The sequence below is a fragment of the Triturus cristatus genome, chromosome 5_2, assembly GCF_964204655.1.
Source record: "Triturus cristatus chromosome 5_2, aTriCri1.1, whole genome shotgun sequence".
Classification (NCBI taxonomy): Eukaryota; Metazoa; Chordata; class Amphibia; order Caudata; family Salamandridae; genus Triturus; species Triturus cristatus.
Genome location: NC_140588.1, coordinates 793,368,749 through 793,382,556, shown reverse-complemented (window position 1 = coordinate 793,382,556; position 13,808 = coordinate 793,368,749). Strand labels below are relative to the sequence as shown.

The 13,808-nt window shown below is 47.0% G+C and overlaps 1 protein-coding gene across 4 annotated transcripts in view; it reads left to right on the top strand.

Annotated features, from left to right (window-relative positions):
• PABIR2 (PABIR family member 2) overlaps nt 1-11,910 on the top strand; it is a 214,870-nt gene extending 202,960 nt beyond the window's left edge. For 3 of the 4 annotated variants that reach the window (XM_085607916.1, XM_085607917.1, XM_085607914.1), the window contains one exon: nt 8,649-11,910. In XM_085607916.1, coding sequence (XP_085464042.1) covers nt 8,649-8,799 — 151 coding nt within the window. In that variant the 3' untranslated portion in view covers nt 8,800-11,910. The remainder of the gene's footprint in view (nt 1-8,648) is intronic. The other variant, XM_085607915.1, reaches the window with a different exon arrangement.
• The last annotated feature ends 1,898 nt before the right edge of the window (nt 11,911-13,808 follow it).

Sequence of the window (13,808 nt, the reverse complement as noted above, 5' to 3'; positions counted from 1 at the left end):
CTAAATGGCAGCTTTGCCAGAAGCTCCTGCAGCTGACCGGTTGCAGAGATGCTGGTTTGCGATGGACTGGAGCAAGGAAAGCCTGCCATTATGTCATTATAGTGATGGCTGACCACAGGGAACTTGAACCGAGATGCCGAGTTGCTTTTCCTTGCTGTTCGCAGTCCATCTGAAGCATGCACATGCTTGTGCGCTGGGCTGGAGACAGGTGGGGAGTAGCGAAGTCCAGATAGCAGGTCCAGGGGGGTGTGGGGCTGCAAGCCGCAACACATCCAAGCTCAGACGCCCCGCTGCACTCACGCCACCACCACATCCTTCCCCCCCCCCCTCGCCGACACCCCGCCTACATGAGGACACATGCTGAAGACTAGTCTGATGCTCACATATCCTTGATTCTCCGTTTCCCACGTCGCTGCCTCCCACATGTATTCAGACGGCTAAACTGGCAGCAGGGAGATTGCTGAGGAGGAGCAGGCAGCCTCCGACGCCCTTCGGTGAAGGGAAACTGCCTCTACAACCCGGCTGTTTCCACACAAACCTTAACCACGCATGCATTACAACGCATGCGTGGTTACCACGAAAGCCTTTACCACGCATACCTTTACTACGAGATACATAGTAAAGGCATGTGTGGTAAAGGATCAAATTAGAAAAAGGGGGGACTGGGGTGTCTCCCCCAAAAAATAAAAAGCGTGGGGAAAAAAGGGGGCTTGGGGGGGGGAGGGGGGGGTCATGGAAGCAATATTCACTTTGTAATTTAATAAACTGAATATATTAATGAACATTTAACTTCTCTACACAACATTTTTTATATGTGCGTTTAATGCTAATTGTTAGATCTGTTGATGCAACCGTGTCTTGTTTTTAATAATTCCCTCACCGCAATGGCTTTTAAAAATATATTGTGGCTTGTAAATGTGATTGACTTTAATTATGTATAGTTAGTTTTAAAATGTTTTTTAACGGATAAAGCTTGCTGAAACATGTTTCTGTAGTAGGGGATCTGTGTATAGTCATAATCTAGTGAATAGTCCCGCCCATGTGCGCGGACCCCGGAGCAATAAAAAATAATCTCTAAAAGGTGACAAATCATGCAGACCTGCATACACCTTTAAGAGAGAATTTAATTTAAAGACAGATAATGCAGCCTATACCCACAGGCTACACTGTCCAGTACTTCAACTAGAATTCCACCAAAATCCACAAACAGCACTGCCTGTCCAGTTTTTCTCCACATAGGAAAAAACCCTGCCTCTACCAGCAAAAGCCTCTGGAATGATAGAGAGGAAGGAGTGGACAGACAAGCCCCATAGGCTGCCATTATGTGGCTTGGAACAGGATACTGTGCCTTTAAGAAAACTTTCCAGTTTTCCAGAACTTTCCCCAGTATCCCAGAATGCCCAGCAGGTCCCATTTACTTTCAGTTCTTTTTTCCGGCTCCTGCTAGCAGGACCCTGGAGCATTGAGCTCTACCTTTTTCAAGGTTTTCATTGAGATTTTGGCAATTTTTGTCACTTTTTCTTGTGTTTAGTAGCTGGTACTGTCAACATGCCTGGCTTGTTCGACAAGTGCCCGGAATGTGGTCGAAAGAAGGCTAAAACTGACCCACACGAGGTGTGCATAGCTTGCCTTCCCCAGTCCCACGTGCCTGAAAGCTGTACCATCTGCCACTCGTTTTCAGCAAGAACCCTGAGGGACAGGATGAAGAGCAGGCTTCAAGCTCTGGAGGAGCGAAGACTGAAGGCACCAGGTGGGTCTGGAGGGGCTGATTTGGCCCATACTGAGGCCTCTGGGGGGCTCCCCAGGGGCAGGAAGACCAGTAAGCGCTCCCGCTCCCCGTCGACGTCGAGGGCGTCGACGGCGACGTCGAGGAGGATGACCACCGTCTGTTCGCCGTCTCCCCAGGGCTCTGGGGAGAAACGGCGTCGACGATCGCCGTCGAGGGACCTGAATAGGCCGCCGTCGACTACATCGGCGTCGTCGGCGACGACGCCGTCTTCGACTGCGTCCAGCGGTCGACGTCGAGAGAAGACCCGGCGTCGGCGTTCGGCGTCGAGGGATCGCAGCTCGCCGTCGATGAAGAGAAGGAGATCGACGTCGAGGCGAAGGTCGCCGTCGAGGCGAAGATCACCGTCGAGGCGAAGATCGCCGTCGAGGCGGAGATCGCCGTCGAGGCGAAGATCGCCGTCGAGGCGGAGATCGCCGTCGAGGCGAAGATCGCCGTCGAGGCGGAGATCGCCGTCGAGGCGAAGGTCGCCGTCGAGGCGGAGATCGCCGTCGAGGCGAAGGTCGCCGTCGAGGCGGAGATCGCCGTCGAGGCGAAGGTCGCCGTCGAGGCGAAGGTCGCCGTCGAGGAAGAGATCGACGCCGAGAAGATCGCCGTCGAGGCACAGGTCGACGTCGAGGCACACGTCGACGTCGAGGAAGAGAGAGTCGCCGGGATCGGTGTACTCAGTGGTGTATACCCCGCCTCGGAGGTCTCCGTCGCCTCCTCCTCTCCCACCTCTGCCACCGCCTCCTCCACCACCGCCACCTCCTCCACCACCGTCTCCACCTCCTCCACCGCGGCCGCGGACTCTGTCTCCGCCACCCCGGCCTCTGTTGCTGCCAAGCACTTCTGCGGTGCCGCCGCCGGTCCCCCCGAGGTCGGTTTCCCTTCCACGGTACCCGACTCCGCCGCAAGGGACCCCGAAGCCACGACGCCCACGGTCGCCTGGACCAGCGAGACCGGCGGACAGGCCTAAGCCGAAGAGGTCGCGCTCCCGCTCTCACAGGAGGCGACGATCGCGGAGCCGAGGGCGATCCTCGTCAGACTCTAGACGACGCCGCAGAAGGTATAGGTCCAGGTCGCGCTCCTCGGACAGGGACCTTTCCCCGACGCTGTCGGACTTCCCGGGGACTAGGGTGTCGCCGGTGGACGACTTGGTCTCGTTCCAGGAGGTGCTGTTGCGAGGGGCTGCGAAGCTGAATATCACGGTGACGGTTCCAACACCCACGACGTCCGTGATATTTGAGACGCTTCATAAAAGACACTTGTCTCGCCCCCTCCTGCCTCTCGTGCCTGGACTGGTGGAACCAGCTTTGGAACTGTTCCTCACTCCCGCAACAGCGAAGGCCGCTCCGTCCAGGCTCATGAAGAAATATAGGGCCCCGGAGTCGGATCCGTCATTCTTGAGAGGGGACCCGAAACCGGATTCGGTTATCGTGACGGCGGCGAGAAAACAACATGCGACCGCCCCGGCCTCCACGGTGCCACCGGACAAGGAAAGCCGCTGGCTGGACTCTGCGGGCAGGAAGGTGTGTGGTACCGCCGCCACCACGATGAAGGCGGCGAGTGCAGGGGCGTTGTTGGGCCGTTACGACTGGGCCCTGTGGGAATCCCTGCAGCAATATGCGGACCTCCTGCCACGAGACAAGAAGGAGGACTTCTTGGAGACGGTGCGCGAAGGCATGCTGGTTTCTAACCAAACGATCAGCGCAGCAGCGGATATATCGCTATTGGCCGCCCACGCCTACTGTCATGGCGTCCACCAGCGGCGCCATTCCTGGTGGCGCCTGACGTCCCTCAAGCCGGAGGCGCAGCAGAGAGTGGCCAACCTGCCCTTCTCGGGGGAAACCCTGTTCGGGAAGCATGCGGACGATGAAATGGCCCGCATGAAGGCTGAAGCGGAAACCCTGACGGCCGTCGGGTTAGAGAAGGCCGAGAAAAAGAAACGACCGTTCCAGAGGAGGTTCGGGTCGTCGGGCCGAGGGCGTGGGCAGGGCTCGGGACAGCAGCAGCCACAACAGCAGCAGTTCCGCAAGCCCTTCCAGAGGGGTAGAGGTGGCCAGCAGGCTACTACCACAAACAAGGGCCCGGCCGGGTCTCGGCCCTGAGCTGTTACTTCCCCCTCAACCGTTACCCACTCCAGTGGGGGGAAGCATTCGATTTTTTCCGGCAGAGTGGAGAAAAATTACTCAGGACAAGTGGGTGCTGAATATTGTTTGCAATGGATACAGTCTTCGGTTCATCAGCCCGCCGCCAGCGATTCCGCCGGTCAGCTCTCGCTTCCAGCTGAGGGAGCTCCAGGCAGAGGCAGACATCTTGTTGAGAAAAAAGGCGGTAGAAGAAGTACCTTTGTCTCAAAGGGGAAGAGGTCTGTACTCTCGGTTCTTCCTCGTTCGCAAGAAGGACAAGAACGAGTTCAGGCCCATTCTGGATTTGCGACAAGCAAACAAGTGGATTCGCAGAGAGAAGTTTCGCATGCTATCGTTGCACCAGATTTACCCTCAGCTGCAACGGGGAGACTGGCTCTGTGCCATAGATCTACAGGATGCGTACTTCCATGTGCCCATAGCACAGAAGCACAGGAAGTTCCTGCGATTCCAAGTCGGCGCCAATCACTATCAATACACAGTACTGCCATTCGGGCTAAAGTCTGCTCCCAGGACTTTTTCGAAGTGCATGGCGGTGGTGGCGGCACACCTGCGGAGGAACAAGGTGTTTGTCTACCCGTATCTGGACGATTGGCTGATCAAGGCGTCATCCTTCGAGGAAGCGCAAGAACACTTCCGTTGGACGTGCGAGCTCTTGAACAAGCTGGGGTTACACGTCAACATGTCCAAATCGGTCCCATCTCCGGTACAGTGCATACAGTACCTGGGGGCCTCCATAGATACGCGGTCAGCAAGCGTGTCTCCTTCGGAGGAGAGACGGTTATCACTCCTTCGGAAGGCTCAGGACCTCAGGACTGCTCCATCGACGACTGTGAGGAAGGGGTCGTCTCTACTGGGATCGATAGCCTCCTGTATCTTCCTCACTCCGCACGCACGTCTACAGATGCGACCACTGCAGGAGTGCTTGGAGGATCAGTGGGATCAGAAGACAGGCTCTTGGGACGACAAGATCCGACTGTCTCTACATGCTCGTCAATCTCTGAAGTGGTGGTGTTCGGCGGAAAACCTCCTCAAGGGGGTTCCCTTCCACAAGGACATTCCCACGACGAATGTGGTGACGGATGCTTCTCTCCAGGGCTGGGGTGCGCATTCCGGGGACCTGCAGATTCAAGGGAAGTGGTCTCCTTTGGAATCGACGTACCACATCAATTTCCTGGAACTCAGAGCTGTCTTCCTGGCACTGAAGGCTTTCCTTCCGTCCTTCCAGACCAACTCGCTGCTGATACAGACGGACAATACAACCACGATGTATTACCTCAACAAGCAGGGGGGGTCGAGATCGCGCACTCTGTCGCAGGAGGCGCAGGCGATCTGGCGCTGGCTGCTGGCCCGAGGACTGACGATCACGGCCACGCATCTGCCAGGGGTGCAGAATGCTCAGGCGGACGCCTTGAGCAGGCTGATTCAGGAAAACCACGAATGGGTCATAAACGACGAAGTACTAGGAGAAGTCTTCGCAAGGTGGGGGACTCCAGACGTAGATCTGTTCGCCACCGCCGAAAACAGCAAATGCCGAGACTTCGCATCCAGGTACTACCAGCGGGGGACGCTGGGGAATGCGCTATGGATCGATTGGTCGAACAGCTTTCTGTACGCTTTTCCACCCATTCCCCTGATTCCGGCGGTGCTCATCAAGCTGTCCCAGTCCAGGGCGCGGATGATCCTGATCGCCCCGGAGTGGCCCAGGCAGTGGTGGTTCACGGACCTTCTTCACCGGTCTCTCCTTCCTCACATGCGGTTGCCGTGCAGGCCGGACCTTCTCACGAAGTTCGGGGGGCAGATGGTGCACCCCAACCTCTCGTCTTTGAGTTTGGCGGCATGGCTCCTGAAATAGTGCAATATGGTCATCTGAATCTACCAGACGATTGTATGGACATTCTGAAGGAATCTAAGCGACCTTCCACTAGGACATCCTATGCTTACAAGTGGAAGAGGTTCTGTATCTGGTGTAAGTCCAAGAACTTTGATCCGACAACATGTAAGGAAGATGTCATCCTTCCATACCTTTTGCATCTGGCGCAGTCTGGCCTTAATTTCCATTCCATTAAGGTTCATCTGGCTGCTTTGACTGCTTACAGGAAGTGCCCTTCACAGACGTCCTTCTTTCAGATTCCTGTGGTCAAGGATTTTTTGGAAGGCTTGAAGAAGGTGTTCCCTCCTGTCAGACTTCCCTCGCCTTCTTGGGACTTGAATGTGGTGCTGTCCAGACTGATGAGAGAGCCTTTTGAACCTATTCACAAGGCTTCATTGCAGCACCTATCCTGGAAGGCGGCGTTCCTAGTGGCCATTACATCGGCCCGCAGGGTGAGTGAACTTCAGGCATTATGTTGTCAAGAACCTTATACTGTGTTTCATGCTGCTAAGGTTGTGATGCGTACTCACCCTAAGTTCCTTCCTAAGGTTATCTCTGACTTTCATGTCAATCAGACCATAACTTTACCTACGTTCTTTCAGAATCCCTCTTCACCAGCGGAAAGGGCTCTCCATTCCCTGGATGTCCGAAGGGTGTTGAAATTTTATCTGGATAAGACCAAGGATATTCGTAGGTCTGACCAATTGTTTGTTAATTATGGCTCAGTCAGGACTGGTCTTGCGACCTCTAAGCAGTCCATCTCTCGGTGGATTGTGTCCTGCATACAGTTGTGTTATCAAAAGGCTAATAAGACCTTAGGGGGTAAACCTAAGGCTCATTCCACCAGGGGCAAAGCTGCCACGACGGCTTTGCTGCGTAATGTTCCGATTGCGAAAATCTGTAAGGCGGCCACGTGGAAGTCGGTCCATACCTTTGCTGCGCATTACTGTCTGGACACGGATGCCAGGGCAGATGCTCAGGTTGGGCAGGCTTCGCTGCGAAATTTGTTCACACAGTAGTGGTAGTGTCTTATGTGTTCTCCACCGCTTTTGTTGTGTGGGGATGGGCTTGCCATTCTATTCACTAGATTATGACTATACACAGAGATCCCCTACTACAGAAGGAGTAGTTTCTTTTCTGTAACTCCAGTTCTGTAGTAGGGGTATCTCTGTTATAGTCATAAGCGCCCGCCCTCCTCCCCGGTGGAGAGATACTTTTTCAAATGTAGAATGCTACAGGTCTGGCGTGCTACGCCTTCAAAAAGAACTGAAAGTAAATGGGACCTGCTGGGCATTCTGGGATACTGGGGAAAGTTCTGGAAAACTGGAAAGTTTTCTTAAAGGCACAGTATCCTGTTCCAAGCCACATAATGGCAGCCTATGGGGCTTGTCTGTCCACTCCTTCCTCTCTATCATTCCAGAGGCTTTTGCTGGTAGAGGCAGGGTTTTTTCCTATGTGGAGAAAAACTGGACAGGCAGTGCTGTTTGTGGATTTTGGTGGAATTCTAGTTGAAGTACTGGACAGTGTAGCCTGTGGGTATAGGCTGCATTATCTGTCTTTAAATTAAATTCTCTCTTAAAGGTGTATGCAGGTCTGCATGATTTGTCACCTTTTAGAGATTATTTTTTATTGCTCCGGGGTCCGCGCACATGGGCGGGACTATTCACTAGATTATGACTATAACAGAGATACCCCTACTACAGAACTGGAGTTACAGAAAAGAAACTACTCCTTATGTGGACTATACTGATCTAATACACTGTATTTTGTCGATGATATATGCCGTGCTTGGTGATCTGCAAGATTGTTACCCTTAAAGTCTGAACCCTGCTGAGGAAGTATAGTGCCATGTCCTAGCCAGTGTTTCAACAAAAGATGGCAACATGGTGCAGTCGTCTATCCTCACAAAGCAAGAATCACATTCCTTAATAAATTGTAACGGGATGGTCTTGCCATTCCCTCTGATTTAGCCAATAGAATTGTGGTGGAGGGAGGAGCTGTCAGTCTGCATACAGACCATATACAAAAGTGGTAGTACAAACCAGACGCCAAGAGCAAAAAACAAAGCTTACTTATTTTACTGTTAACGGCAAAGAAACAGGGTGATTTTTAATAGTACAGTTATTTAATGCCAGGTAAATAAATTATCACTTGTCTGTTTGCCAAATAGTCTGGTTATGATTTTGTTTACTTAAACTCAGAAGTAAAATGGGGAATTAAGCAAAATTGCTTGGTCCACACATTCTGAAAACGGTTCTTAAACCAGGAAATTTGTATTTTTATCATAGTTCAGTAACATTTTAAAAATATTCTTATTCAAGATATGACTTCTTCCAGAATATGGTTGGAGGCTCTCTTTTATTTACATGTGTATAAAATACCTTTACCTTTCAGTGTAGTAAAATACGGTTCAGAAGTTCAGTACCTAAATTGTTGGTTTGTGGCACTACAAAAAAAAAAATGAGTATCAGATTTGTGCACACCGCCTCTAGAAAAATAGTATGGTCTGTTAAAGAGACGGAGTACTATAGATGTATGGTCAGATGAATCGCCATGTTGACAGTAAAATGGGTACAGAAGTTAAACAGTAGCTTCTAAAACCCATCTGTAACCTGAAGGTATCCGAGCTGAATCCTATCAGGGCCCTCTTGAGTTGGGCAAGAGTACCATTGCAACGGATAGTGACAAGATATCTGAATTTTTTACTTTAGGAAGCAGTATGTAAAAAACGGTTATTATAAATTCTTTATTGGTGATTTAGTTGACGTGCAATCTTTGCAAAAGACCATTTTAAATTTGTATGCATGAGAACAAATCTTTTGCAATTTGTTGTTGTTAATTTAACTTTGCATTTTTGTAGTCTTTCTTCAGATCTTCTTGATGGTAGCAGCTGCAGTGTTGGTTCTTCCTCTGATTCAATGACTAAAGTCAGCACCACAACGGATTCTCCAGTAACGTGTTCCAATTCCTGCTCTTCGTTCATTTCACTGGATGATCTATCACCTAAGTGACTTCTCAACCCCAGTCAAGGGGTTGTACTCTTTAGGATACTTTTGGAGAGCTTCAGATGGAGAAATAGAAATTCTCACAAAGACTAATGTTTTATTTTTCTTTTGGACGTTTTCCACCAGAAGTTAGAATAATTTGTTTAACAGTAAGAAATCACACTGGTATTCAAAACTTTCCAAGTAACACGTTTTTAAAATGGGCACACATGCACATTGGCTGCTTATTATTTTAACTTGTGATTCTAATATTTTTCCATTTTATGGAGAATGGAATACATGTACTCAAGGGAATTCTGTATTTAATATGCTTTTGCTGCTCTGGTTTTGACAGCCCAGTATAGAGACGTTCGACAATTTGCCGAGTCTGTTAGAAGCCCTCTATTAGAGGAAACCATTAATTTAGCAAAGAACTGGAGAAAATTGTCTAGTTTTTTGACCAAATTAATTCATTTTCCTCTGCGTATTCTTACCAGAGCCGTTTTAGAGTTTTTTGCTGTGCGTTTATTTATTATATTTTTCCAGTAAAGCCTTTGCCCAACCTTGGATTTTGCTTTTTCAGTCCCATCAGTAACCTCGCTGTGCAGATGTGACCTTACAAATCACTCCTGTGGTGTAACCCTTTCCCATGCTGCGCATGGGCTTTAGTCATGGTGCAGAATAAGATACAAGTATTTTTTATGTAATAGTCTCTAGTAATATACTTTTTGTCCCTTTCTTTGTTATTCCATACTTTAAACACAACTGTATCCCGACCTCTTGTTTCATTGTTTCTTATTTCCAGTGCAGTCATGTACCACTGTCCGTGATGGCAGAGCAACAACTTTTTGTTTCCTTAATTTTCTGCCATTTATTGTTTAGCTACTGTACATTTCATTCCCCAGTGTCGTTTTGCGCTAAACCATTCTGTTGGACATAGTAAAGGACCGGCATTTCCATCAGAGCAATGGAGGGCAATGTTACACATGCTCTGAAATAGCCAACTTTGAAACCTCTTTGGTGAAGTTTATCACTTGGCCTTTACATCCTTTGATGGGGAAAAAGAATCCCACATTTGACCTGAAAACAAAGTGACTGATGTTTTATCTCGGTTTGCTCTTGAACAGCTTCTGAAGATGATTCATGATATCTGCTTTGTGGCCTCCTTCTCCTCTCAGACATGGCTTGGAATGTTATCCACTAAATTTAATGGAGGTTAGGAGCAAAACACAACTCTTTATTTAAACCTCGTTCCAACTGCCATTGTGTTTATATTTGTCTTAATTCGCAGTTCGAACATGAAATATGTTTTTGTCAGAAGCTACGTTGTAGTGGAATGTTTAAATTTTTCCATTCGGATTGATGGTGTATTTATCTACTGATGCCTTCCAAATGCAGAAAATACTGATTCGGCCAGTGTCAGTCAGCAGTGATACTAATTTAAGGCCTCTGTGCATTAATGCTGTTAACAGTTTAATTTAGAGTATCAGTCAGTTATCTGTCAGATGTAGGGTTTTAGCATTGATCTGGAGTCTAATTGGAAATTGCATTGAGCTGTGAATATTATCAACAGTGAAAGGCTTAATTCTTCAGCATTCCAGGTATAAATTCCTGAGCAGAAGTACCTGAATTAATTGGCAGGAAATTGTCAGTTTGCCGCATCCGCCATTCAAGCAAACTTTGGTGTAACATTTCATTGACCAATTCTAAAAAGCCTTAGAAATACACTGTATATAACACACATGTAGTGAGTTGATAATAGAGCACAGTAAAATATACATTGGATGTAAGTAGAAGTTTTAAGAGTTGCATCTACCAGGAAATACAGGTTTGTTTTTGCATTTACATGAAGTAAAACCATCTTTTAACAGTGTCATTTGCTAGTCTTATGTCTGTGACTAAATTAGTTTGTGTGAAGTGTAACTGCTTAACTGCTTTACTGCTTTCTGCCTCTGCTGCGAACGTTACAATGTTCCTAAATCTGAGTGTGTGTAAGTTACTGAGGCACATTAGCACTTGCATAGTTCCTAAATGGATCCAAGTTGCATTTTGTACCATTACCAAAGTATATTCGTTTTTACTAATCTGTTCCAATTAATAAGTTATAAAGAGATAAATGCTACTTGCCTCCACCGTTTCTTCTGCCTTTCGTGCTTTTGTAAGGATCATTAACAATTGTTAGTGTTTCTCATAGAAGTTTGCACAGTCAAATGTGTCTGTTTTTGGACATAATATCTAAATAAAAGATCTAATTAAAATGCATAACTTTTGAGCTAGAGATTGAACTGTTTTTCGCTTAGATGAGCAGATTCTGTGGCAAATGATGTATTCAAGGGCAGATGTGTTTCCTGCGACATTTGCTGTAAAATTGCAGATATCCTTGTGGCCTGATATTAGTTGACATGACCTGAGGTGTGTTGCTTTATATAGATGTGTTCTATTTTAAAACATATCTCAACTAACAAGACTGCATCAATTGTAATCTGCTGTGTATATTTATTATTTATAACTATGTAAAAAGTCTGTGGTAATGAATTATAGTATTTTTTTTATAATTGAGTCTGTCTTTTATGTTTAATGATGATTGCTGGCTGGATTCAAATCTGATATATTTAACATGTCACGTTTTCTGCCAGAATCATTGTTTCCGTTTTTGGAGTGATTGTAAATAAAACCAACATGCTTTTGTTATTTTCACTTAAATGTTTTTCCTGTTAGATTTTGAAAGAAAATAGCACTGAGTTGTTAAAAAAAAAAAAAAGAAAGATGATTGTGTACTGGGAACGGAAAACGCACTCTTGCGATATTGTGTTGACTAATATCCATGAAGAAAGAACATAGCATGATTTCTGAAAGTCTTGCTGTATTTGCAGTTTTACTTTTTCGAATGTTTTAATTTTGTGTTATATTAGGAATTATCATGGGTCAACAGTTGTGTTTTCTGCATAATCATGTGGAATGTTACATTTTCCCTGCCTCTAATAAATGTGTATATTGTAAAATATTTGAACAATAGTGTACCATGGTTTAAATACGGAGCTCTTTAGTGTTCTATATTTTCTTTCAAAGTATGTGTGTATATGGGCAGTTATATTGAGCAGTGGTTCTGCTTTTAAAGTAAATAAATATATTATTTTATTGGTGTTTGTCATTTTAAATTATTTAAGTATGTATTAGCAAGTGCCTTCTCAACATCTGCAGTGGACAAAATTACAAAGCGACTTCCTGAAATTATACCTGGTAAGCTACCCAAGCCATTGGATGAGTAATCCTGGGTTGCTGCTGATAGTACCTATTGTGCCTACCTCAGTATTTGGGAGCTCGGCAAACTTCATTAAAAAGATTAGGCTTTTCTCTTCTTACTCGAGGACCCAAGGCACTGATGTATTGGAACAACGAAACAGAATCCCAAGATTCCATTTGAAAAAGAACAGAATATCTCTTGGAAAAGTTGGTTGATGAAAAGAAATTCGACCAGAGACTCACTATAGCTTCCTGAACAATCTGGAAAACCAATGATATTCGCCATGCATTTGAGAAACCCACTGGTACAATTTCAAGTATACAATCGCGTAAAGCAACAGGAAAATGTATCCTCCTTGGATTACGGAATGTCAAAAATTAAGTTGACGGCTGGCCCTCCTAGGTGATCATAAAAAAAGAAAGAGAATAATTGGCTCCATGGACAGTCTCCTTTTTAAATGTATTTTTATTTTTATTATATGCATCCATGAATAGAGGTCACAGATTGTCAAAGGAGAACGAGAAGAGACTGATAAACTTGTATATCTATTTCGTCCGATTAGCCCATGTATACCAAGCCCAGGTTTTCCACCTTATGTCACTATACCAAAACTGTCCAAATTCTGAACTGTGAGGGGAAAGGCATTAAGTGTGCCTTGGTCAACAGCCAAAAACTTGCAAATCTAGTGCTTGTCTTAAAGGGATTCTTATGCAGGCCACAGCTTGATTATACACACCACCAGAGACAAACTCATTGACGGAATTCTTTGAATCGGAAATACCAAGGGTAACACTGAGCTTGTGCTCAAAATTAAGGCAAAGGTTGCTGACCAAATTTTATCCAGGGGTTGCCAAATGACAAAAATCCAAAGTAGGGAACGGGAGATATGATTTAGAAAAAGGATTTAGCACTGTATAGCACATAGACATCTATAGTGCTAGACTGGGACAAAGTCAAAGTTTCAGGCTGACTGCAATGGAGCCCTGTGGTAGGCCTCGGTCTTAGATTTTACCTTCTGACTTTTCTGGAGCTTATTCTGGCCTCGAGGCTCTTCACCAGTCCGGGTTCGGTGATAGTTCACCAGCTTGACGTTTGATGAGCTCCCGGTCAAACCATGGAAGTTGGGCTTCTGGAACTATTTAGCCGGACAAACCAGTATTCCAGGCCAGCTCAGGGTTGAAGGAGGACAGCTTGACACTCAGTTGAGCCGGTCAAGTTTTCTGCCTTCGAGCTTAGAAACTTTCCTGGACCTTTTTCTGCTGGGGTGCCTCGAAGCTCTTCGCCAAGCTGGGTTTGGTGAGGGTTCGCTGGCTGGACTTTCAACAAGCTCCCTGTCAAACTCTGGAAGTTGGAGCTTTTCAGCGGGACAAACCAGCAGGGCATGCCGGCTGGCTCTTGGTTGAGGGTTCCCAGCTTGGCTCTCCAGGTTGAGTCGGTCCACTTATGGAGCTTTTTTCAAGAGTTGCCCCAAACTTCTGGAACTTCTTCCTGGAGTTCCTCTTAGGGTCCCAAAGTGTCCAAACCCCAAACCCAGGGTCTGGAAGCTCCAAGACTGTCCTTGAAAGTTTGGGACTTCACTTCCCACAATCCACTCGGTCAAAACCCTTACTTATCCACTGGTCTCACTCCAGTTTGGGGATTCTTGGTGGTGATGGTCCAGGTGAGCTCTGTTAACCTGTAGCTTGCAGGGTGTCCACTCCTTAGTCCTCTAGAACACAGTTAGATCCACAGGGCTGTAGTTACAGATTGTACAGCAGGCGCCGTCTTAGTGCAGAGCCTGGTTGGTGCAATT